A 9,834-nucleotide genomic window follows, 5' to 3' on the forward strand; every position below is an offset into this window, starting at 1 on the left:
ATGTAATTTTCACTTTGAAGAAATAATAAAGGATCGTTTTCCTCATACTTTTGCCTACTATAAGTGATATTGCGTAAAGCTGAGGAGACATAAGCCCAGGGTACTACTTCCTGGCTCGGGGCTCCGTACCTCGACCATTCCAAAGTCCCGGGACCTGTTCCCCGGCCTAAGGTTCCGTACCTTAGTTCTACATAAGCCCAGGGTACTACTCCCTGGCTCGGGGCTCCGTACCTCGACCATTCCAAAGTCCTGGGACCTGTTCCCCGGCCTAAGGTTCCGTACCTTAGTTCTACATAAGCCCAGGGTACTACTCCCTGGCTCGGGGCTCCGTACCTCGACCATTCCAAAGTCCCGGGACCTGTTCCCCGGCCTAAGGTTCCGTACCTTAGTTCTAATAAGCCCAGGGTACTACTCCCTGGCTCGGGGCTCCGTACCTCGACCATTCCAAAGTCCCGGGACCTGTTCCCCGGCCTAAGGTTCCGTACCTTAGTTCTACATAAGCCCAGGGTACTACTCCCTGGCTCGGGGCTCCGTACCTCGACCATTCCAAAGTCCCGGGACCTGTTCCCCGGCCTAAGGTTCCGTACCTTAGTTCTACATAAGCCCAGGGTACTACTCCCTGGCTCGGGGCTCCGTACCTCGACCATTCCAAAGTCCCGGGACCTGTTCCCCGGCCTAAGGTTCCGTACCTTAGTTCTACATAAGCCCAGGGTACTACTCCCTGGCTCGGGGCTCCGTACCTCGACCATTCCAAAGTCCCGGGATCTGTTCCCCGGCCTAAGGTTCCGTACCTTAGTTCTACATATGCCCAGGGTACTACTCCCTGGCTCGGGGCTCCGTACCTCGACCATTCCAAAGTCCCGGGACCTGTTCCCCGGCCTAAAGTTCCGCATCTTAGCTCCTCATAAACCCCGGACACTACATCCTGTTAAGTGTCCGTTCGTTCCAGACATTCACATCACAGATATCCATTTAAAGTGCGGAAGGCTAATACCCGTTCACATGATTTGGTATCTTAGTTAGTTCTCAACACTTGGCAAATTGGTAGATTTGTTAGAATAAGAATATCCTGATTATATAAGGATCGAGTACTGAATTTTTATAAATATTGCGAAGAAGGATAAAGGGAAAAGAAAATATTGCATTACTACGAAGCCCGAAGGAAGGGAGTGAACTTAAAAATGAAAAGATTACAAGCCTATTCTATATCAGCAGGGCTGTTTTCTGGCTCTTTCGCCTCCTCTGTCGGCTTCTTTATTTGCTCTGCTTCTGCCTCTCCAGGTTTTTCTTTTTCCTCCCCCTCTACGGACTTCTCCTGCTTTTCCTCCTCTACAGGTTCCTCTCCGTCCTCCTCTTCTGATGTACCTTCATTGCCTCCCACCCCGGCTCCTGCAAGAGATGCAATGGCTAGCCCGAAATCTGGAAAGTTGACTCTATCCTTGGGGATAAGCTCGGCTTCCTGGAATTGTTGAAGGCATCTTTTGAAGCCGGTCTTAAAGAAAGGATAGGCTCGATCCTCAACGGCATCCTTGAATTCTGAGGATTCCAAGAAGGAAGTCCGCAGTTGCTCTTTTTGGCGCTCAGACTCGGCTAGAGCCTCCTCTGCTCTTTCAGCCCGAGACATTTGTTCTTCTACAGCATCCATCAGGGAGGCGTTCTTGCGATCAAGAATCAATTGATGCTTTTGAAGAGTTTCCTCCCTTATATGACTTTCCTTTAATTCTTCCCGGGCTTTGGCCAGCTCCGCCTGAGCAGACTCCACAGAACCCTGAAGGGTTGCCACTGTCTGTGAATGAAATCCCTTCAACTGAGCAAGCTCCGCTTGAATAAGCTCGTGCATCTCTTGGAAGACCCGGAGTTGGGGAGCCTGGTGGTTGGCTAAGGAGGACACCTCTTCATAGGCTGACATTAACATATGTGCACCTTATTTTTCAAAGAGAAGGCAGGGTTGGCAAGGCCATAATAATAAAAAGAGAAGAGAGGAGAGGGGAAGAAAGAAGCTTACAGCCAGAAGCTTGTTCAAGCCATCCAGGCATCGAGGGGTTGGTGGCATGCTCTTCAGGAAGGCCTGATCAGTAGGAAGGAGCATTTGCTTGAGGAAGTCTGCCCCGACCCGGGAGACTCCTTCGGTGGAGAAGACAGACCCGCTGGGCTGCGAAGGGAGGATGGGCCCTGTCAAGGGCCCCTGGAAAGATTCTGGGAGAGGCCCTTGGAGAGATTCCTGTGAAGGTTCTAGGAGGGGTGCCTGGTCATCGCGCAGAAGGGGAGGCGTGTCTGATTGAATCGCTTGAAAGGACGCCTGGCCTCCCGCTTGATCATCCTCGCTGAGAGTCACCACCGGGATGGTCGTGACTCTTCTTGGCCTTTGGCTAAGGGGGAGGAGGTCCTCATCATCTTCCCTAGATTCAGGCTCCGCTCTCTTAAGTTCAAATTGTACCCGGGCCGTCTCCTTCGCCCGAGCAGCCACATCCTCCGCTCTCTTTTCAGCAGCAGCCTTTCGGGCTGCCCTTTTCTTCTCCTTGGCCGCCTTCTCGGCTGCCCATCTCCTAGCAAAAGCCTCCTCCATTAAATCTGCATATAAAGCAAAGGAGGTTAGAATCCAAGTGCAAATATCAATAAAGGAGATGATGGCATAACAGGTAAATGAGAATTACCGGGCTGAAGGCCCGAGCCAGCAACTTCGTCGACTACTCGGTTAATCGGATCTTCAGCCCGGTTACTTAGGTGATAGGTGGCCAGATGCTCTTGGGTTATAAGGGTGGAGGAAGAAAACTTTTGACCCTCCACCAAAGCTAGGCTTCGGGTATAAAACTCCTCAAACTTATACGCTTGGGGAAGCTCTGGCTGACGAGGAAGAGAAGGAATGAACCCGGTCGGACAATCGAGACTAGCCGGGAGTTTGATAAAAAAATATCTGCCTTTCCATCCCTTTTGAGAGGAGGGGATATCATCAAGGAAGCGGGCATTAAGCCGAGCAGAAAGGGAAAAAGCATTATCACCTAATCTACAAATAAAAAAGTAATGAAGAACTTTGGAATTTATTACTAGGTCATGCATTCGGAAGAGGACAAAAACCGAAGCCATAATCCGGAAAGAGTTGGGATGGAATTGATTAAGAGGTACACCAAAGAATTTGGCAACCTCGATATAAAATAAGGGAATAGGAAATCGGAGACCATTTCGAAGCTGGTCTCGGAAGAAAGTAATATAACCCGAGGGAGGTTGATCAGCCCGGTCAGAGGGCTTGGGTATGAGAATAGTGTGTGAAGAAGGAATGACCCCCAGGGTTCGAAGTTCTTCCTCTGCTCCTGGACGCAAGGAGCTTGGCAGAGAAGAAAACCAGGGAATCTCTGGGAGGTCGGCTGAAGGTTGGTCAGGTACCCGGGCTTTACCCTTACCCTTATCTTTTTAGGGGATCCGGGATATGCCCGAAGAAGAAGGTTTAGAAGGTCTCGAAGAAGATGGGGGTTTCAAGCTTATAGGTTTGCTGGCGGCATGGGTAGAAGGGCGGCGAGAAGTGGGAGAAAGAGACGAATCAGAACGAAGAGCAGCAGATTCATACCCCGCCGAGCCTCGTGCATTGGCCCCGGAGGTGGAGGAAGTAGAGTTAGACATGATGGAAAGGAAAAACTTACAGATGCGGTGGAAGATCGTCGGAGCAAGGAAACTTTGAATGCCGGAACTGCGAGAAGAGAATTTGCAAGGGCTTCGCCGAGAATGCTGATTTGAAAGTGATTTTTGGGAAAACCTAGGGTCGCTATATATAGGAGATGGGGAATGATCGGAACCGTCGATTGAGTGAACACGTGTGCGGTTTCGATGCGCCTCGAAAGTCGCGACGGGCAGAACGAAAAGACAGTTACACAGATCGAGATGTCATGATGTTTTATCTCCTCGGAATACGAAACATTACTAGCCGTCGGGATAGATGAGCACGTGTCGTTGTAATGACGTGTGGATAGGCCGGGAGGTTTGGGAGAACCCGGCAAGTTTGTTTCATAGCTCGGGAACCTAGAGACCCAGGACGGAGATTTCTAAGTCCGAATAATCCGAGACCCCGGCATCTTGTTATAGTCAAAAGGTTCGATAGCCCGGGATTATATTTTAAGTTCAGGGGGATCAGGTTATTACAAATAACTGTAAGTCTATTGATTCGGTCCGCATAAATTCGCACAAGATTTATTTGCAGAAGAGTAAAGCAATAGGAGTCGATAAAATTTCTATTACATAAAATAGCGGCGAAAAGTTATGGGATCCTTTATGTTAGATACAGAATCCTGCCACTCCGTTATCCAATTAGTTAATTCGTGAATGTGGAGGTCAATGAAGGATTCATTCTTCATTATCTTGTCCAGGGCATGCCACTCTTTCCACAGCATCATGTGCAGCAGAACTTCATCGTCAACCAGATCGGTCACCTGGTCTACTACGAATTCTCGGATATACTTCCTCGCTCTGGCTCTTTGCGCTCGAGTAGTGGCCAAGCGATTGCGATAGGTATAATCCAAGTCATGAGCCTTGTCCCGCACGGCCATTACCTTCGCCCATATATGTTCCTCGATTTCCCTCTTCAGTTCCTCCACATGAGGACGCATCTCCGGGGTCACCAGGACATGTGTACTGCTGCAGGCACTGGAACCGCTTGAATTCGACATTTTGAATGGAGGGTCACTTTGCATCTATCCCCCCTTATTTATAGGTGAACGTTTTTAAATGTGGAGGAAATACAAGAGTCCCAGCCAGCTGAATCGTCCCCTCTATGAGTCAAAGGAAAAAATTAATTGAAGCCATCAAATCTAAACACGTGGGCGGTCAGGATATTCCTTGAAAATTGTGCTAAGAAGGTGAAGGGGCATTGACGGTTACCAAGGCGCCCGACTGATACATCTAGGAATATGGAACGCTCTCATTCGGTGAAAGTTTTAGTGATGAGTTGTATATCATCCGGAAACCACGTGAATAGCCCGGGAGGTTTGAGATCCCGGCACATTATTCTAAGCCCGGGAGGTTTAAAACCCCGGCACGTTATTTTCAGTCCGGGAAATTTGAGGCCCCGGCATTTTATTCCAAACGAAGCTCTAATTGCTTTGTTTAAAGTAGGTGAGATTTTTGTTCTGGATGATTCAATCGCGTATTTACGAATTATATTCGGTTTATCATTGTTAAACGTGCGAAGAAGAAAGTGAAACAAATAAACAGATGTTATTCATAAAGGAATCGCTCATGCCTAGCACCAATTATTAGTACACCTACGACATGTTGCCACTCATGGATCCAGTGGGTTAGTTCAGGAGACTGGGCGATGTTAAAAGACTCAGAGGAGGAAATCTTTTCCAGTTGACGCCCTTCCTTCAGCAGCATCGCATGAAGCAGGACTTCATCAGTAGCGAGCTCGGCAACATGGTTGACTTCGAGCTCCCGTTTGTACCTCCTCGCCACCGCTCTTTGTGCCCGAGTGAAGGCCAAACCCTCTCGGAGCGTGGCATTAAGATCTTGAATCTTATGCCAAGTGGACATCACCTTCGACAGGACCAACTCCTCAATGGTCCTCTTCAGATCCTCCAGATGAGGAGGTAGGGTATTGGGCGCTGGAACGTAGATGCCACTGCAGACCATAGATTCGCTCGAACTTGCCATGCCGAAGGTGTTATCTCTTACCTCCCATTGCCTTCCTGTATTTATAGGCACGTAGCATTTATTATCGAGGTAGGCGAAGAGACTGTTACGAATATCGAGGTACTAAAGTATTAATCATCAGAAGAGGAAAAGACACACGTGATTATCGAGGCGTCAGACTTATTTCTTTCCCGAAATACGAAGCGTCTCCAGGAAGGAGTTAAGGCTTACACCTGTTATCGTAACAATCGGGACATCCGGGTAAGCGGGGAAATATTTGTATTGAGTCCGGGAGGTTTAAGGCCCCGGGATTTTATCTTCAGACCGGGAGATTCGAGGTCCCGGCATATTATTGCAAACCCGAGAGATGCGGAGCTTGGGCGCCCTTTTTGTTTTAAATACGAAATCCTCACGTCTCTGTTCGTTACTTATTATTAGTTAATCTTGTCAGTCGAGTTATGCAGCCCGTGGGATATGCATCAGATAAAGTGGTGCAAAGACAGTAAACTCGGATAATAATTTTATTTAACGAAATTACTTCGGATTACATCGAAATATGCCTCCTCTACGAAGGCTTTCCACAGGAACATCCAACGTCTCACTTCTCGTGTAGCCCTTCCTTCATAGCCCTTGGTGTCAGTGATATCGTTGAGAGTGTTCCTCTCTTTTCGAAGCATCAGTTCGTACATGCGGTCCTCTTCAAAAAGATCCCCCAACTCGGAAATATTTAGATACTCCCGTTACTTCTCCAATTTCGACAGAAGCCGAGGAGTATTAGCCTCACCGCAGTAGTAGAGAAGCTGTAACTCCTGCAGTGCCTCTCAGAAGGCAAGAATCTTGTGAAAGACCTCCTCCTCTATTTCCGTCTTATGCCTCTCTGTAGATGCATTCATGAACTCTTCCGCCAGATCAGGGACGCTGGGATTGCTAGCACCTGCCATTGTATCTTCCTAACAACACTTTGCTGGTATGATGGCGGATCGGTAAGGCACTATTTATAATAAGAACAAATTAATAATGACCGTTGATCTTCAAGATGCCTGAACGGTTGAGATAAGTTTTGGAAATTGTGCCGGGAAATGAAAAGACGTGCACAGCTGTCGAGGTGTCAGACTTATCCATCTCTCGAGATGTGGAGCGTTTCCTAGTAGGAATTAATTGTGGGTGCATCTCATTATAACGAATGCAATATCCAGGGATTCTGGATAACAATTCATTCGGGTCCAGGAGACAAATCATCCAGGCGTGACACCTCTTCTACGGGATGTTTAAAGGCCCCGATGCTATAATACACCGTGAATTATTTCACACCAATCGGGACAGCGAGTGAGACTCTAGCCCGACTATTTTAGGGATGGGTGGTGATACCCCTATAAGGGCCCGGGTCATGGAGGACCCGGGAAGTTTCATTGAGTAGCCCATATAGAAACCGGGAGGGCGATTGTTACCCACGCGACTGGGCGCTTCATGCATGACCGGGTATTTACTTACCTCCCGGGCAACAAGGGACCGGGCTTTCATGCTAAAGCCGAGGGCTCAATACTCGAGTAACTTACTTAGAGGATCTTATAGATTGTAGGGAAGAAAACGACTGGGCGGGAAGTCAACGTCTTTCGCCTGAACGTATCCCCGAAAATATGGAGAAGAAAGGGACTGGACATGCAGTCAACGTCCCTTATTCTTGGAGTACCCACGAAGCTATCGGGTAGAAAGGGACCCGACAGGCCGTCAACGTCCGAGGGTACAAGTAGTAGGTGAGCACGCGCATCAAGGTAACCCTAGCTCCTCTTCAAATAGCAGGTATCGTTGACATTTTACAGGTCCGAAATTTCTTTACTCTCAAGCATCCATACATATTGCTTTAAGTTTCCCTCTCGACAACCCTGCTGACTTAAGCATCGGAGTGGTCACGCCGGACACCCTTCCGGCGCCCATTCACGAGTTCCTTTCATTGTTTGCAGGTCACGATCGAAGCCATCTACCTTGCTCATTTTCCTAAACAACACTATAAATTCTTGATTTGACCCGGTGGAGCATCCGACCCTGCTCATCCATTTTACCCGGATCTTATCAGTGTACTAATAAGGATACGACATGATTCGAATTTGAGATGAGACAATTTCCATAAAACTAGGATACAACCAGAAGGACGTATACGTGTTCGCATGCATGCATATATCTATTTTTTGTGTATGTGCTTGTGTAAATATTGTGTGACACGTTCGTATAAATATTAATCATTATAAATCAACATATATTTTGCGAATGACGAAAGTCTTAAAATCTAAAACTAAAAAACCAAAGGTATTGTTTCGTATCACCTAATGAACGAACCAATGGTTGGCTGTCATTGAAATGGACTGTTTTGGTGCTGTATATTGGAATCCTCAAAGAAGGGCTTGAGTAGAAAAATGGAAAGATGAAAGTTTTTGAGCCGACTCAGTTAAGCCAATAAATACCATGTGAAACTGAATTGATGCATTCAAGAATTGGAAATAGCCGTGGAAGCAATCATCAAGTTTACTGCATAACTCATTGGTTGCTGATATTTGATGATATGATTGTAATTTGACATCTCTTCTTGTAACTCATGTCATTCACCATTAGCTTGAGTAAGCTGGAAATTCATCTGGAGTAACTTGCTAAAACATCCTTTATTGAAGCATAGAATCCGCTTCTTCAATGTCTGAAGCCCCTGGTTCATAAACGTTGAAGAATTGATCACAGAGACTTTGCTCTCTACAAGAGAAAACCTTCCCTCTTGTCTCTAGCCTGATTTTAAGAGCAGAAATTTTAGCCTAATATCCCCTCCAAACCCACATCATACTTGTATTCCCTTCATGTGCTCTCGTGGATTATATTTTGTAATATTTTGTTTTTCCTTTGCCATTTGTTGCAAAAAGATAGCCATCGATACCGATTAAGAGCCACATGCAGATCCATACGCAACGAGGCAATTTTCAAGCATTGATTGATTTCTATTTTGGTGTAAAATCTGTATAAGAGAATTCTCCTTCATTATCAACTTGAACGTACATGAAACAATATGAAATATATACAAAGAAAAGTCTAACTACATATCCCTACAATATCCAATTTATCTACTCCAAGTTTAAAGTTTAAACTGAAAACAATTATCCTAATTATCTTATCAAAGATCTTCAACACTTTCGCTCAACCTTGGCGGTATATGTCTGTCATGCCAAGCTCAGTCTTCGATTCTTCAAAGTGCGGTCGATGAGTACTTTTCTCAAAATATTTGCCAACTGCACGTGTGAGAGAACATAATAGAGACTGGGGATCAACTATAAATGAACTTGAACAATCAACAAATTGGCTGATCATACCACATCTCATATGTCTGTTTTGGCATAAATGTAAAATATTTTTCCATGTCCTTCATCAGGACTACTTATAATTTAATAGAGAAAATGATTTGAAGTTGCATTCCCACTATGAAAAGGAATTGTGTTTAATTATTATATTATATACACACAAAGCAATTGTCACCCTATTGATGGAATTAAGAAGTATCGATCGGACTTCGTCCATTATCTTAATTATCAATATATTATGATAATTTCGATATTTGTTCAATTTATCTATCCCTCTTTCATTACAGTACAACAACAAGAAGGTTCGAGTCCTCTGAGGTTCATTCCCCTAGGATAAAATGAACCTCTCATCTAAGAGACCGCTTGGTCACTTTGATTTATCTCCTCTTAACAAGGCCTGAGACTGTAGTCGAGGGGACTTAATGTGAAAGATTTTGTTAAGATTGCGATTTGAATCTAAATCAACCCAAATGCTAATTCAATCAGCAAATGATTGTTCAAGTTCATAAAACTACATTTGCCATTCAAGATTTCGCAATTTTTTTTTTTAAATATCACCCTACGATGAAACCACTCCTTAAAAGCCACAAATAAAGAAAAGAAATGCATATAAATTAAAAAATAAAAAAAATTATCTTGAAATTTTAAAATAAAAACTATTCAAATATATAGAAACAAAAAAAAAATACAAAAGTCTAATGCACGCAAAAAAATTATAGATATACGATACACAACACATACTCTCCTTGCACTAGTTCTTATCATATATGAAATATAGAAACATAAATATAAGATAATTTTATTTTGTTATTTTATATAATTATTTTCTAATAAAGTACCTAATAAATAATTTTAGAATCCAATAGTAGATAGTTGTGAATGT

At 44.8% G+C, this 9,834-nt stretch overlaps 1 protein-coding gene across 1 annotated transcript; it reads right to left on the reverse strand.

Moving 5' to 3' along the window:
- Window positions 1-1,924: 1,924 nt before the first annotated feature.
- Window positions 1,925-3,501, reverse strand: LOC140815653 (uncharacterized). The gene is made up of 2 exons (XM_073174728.1): window positions 2,655-3,501; window positions 1,925-2,571 (listed from the first exon to the last, which is right to left on the reverse strand). The coding sequence occupies exons 1-2, from the start codon at window positions 3,082-3,084 to the stop codon at window positions 1,925-1,927; spliced, it is 1,077 nt and encodes a 358-aa protein (XP_073030829.1). The 5' UTR covers window positions 3,085-3,501.
- Between the last annotated feature and the right edge of the window lie 6,333 nt (window positions 3,502-9,834).

Source organism: Primulina eburnea, chromosome 15 (genome assembly GCF_022965805.1).
Source record: "Primulina eburnea isolate SZY01 chromosome 15, ASM2296580v1, whole genome shotgun sequence".
NCBI lineage: Eukaryota > Viridiplantae > Streptophyta > Magnoliopsida > Lamiales > Gesneriaceae > Primulina > Primulina eburnea.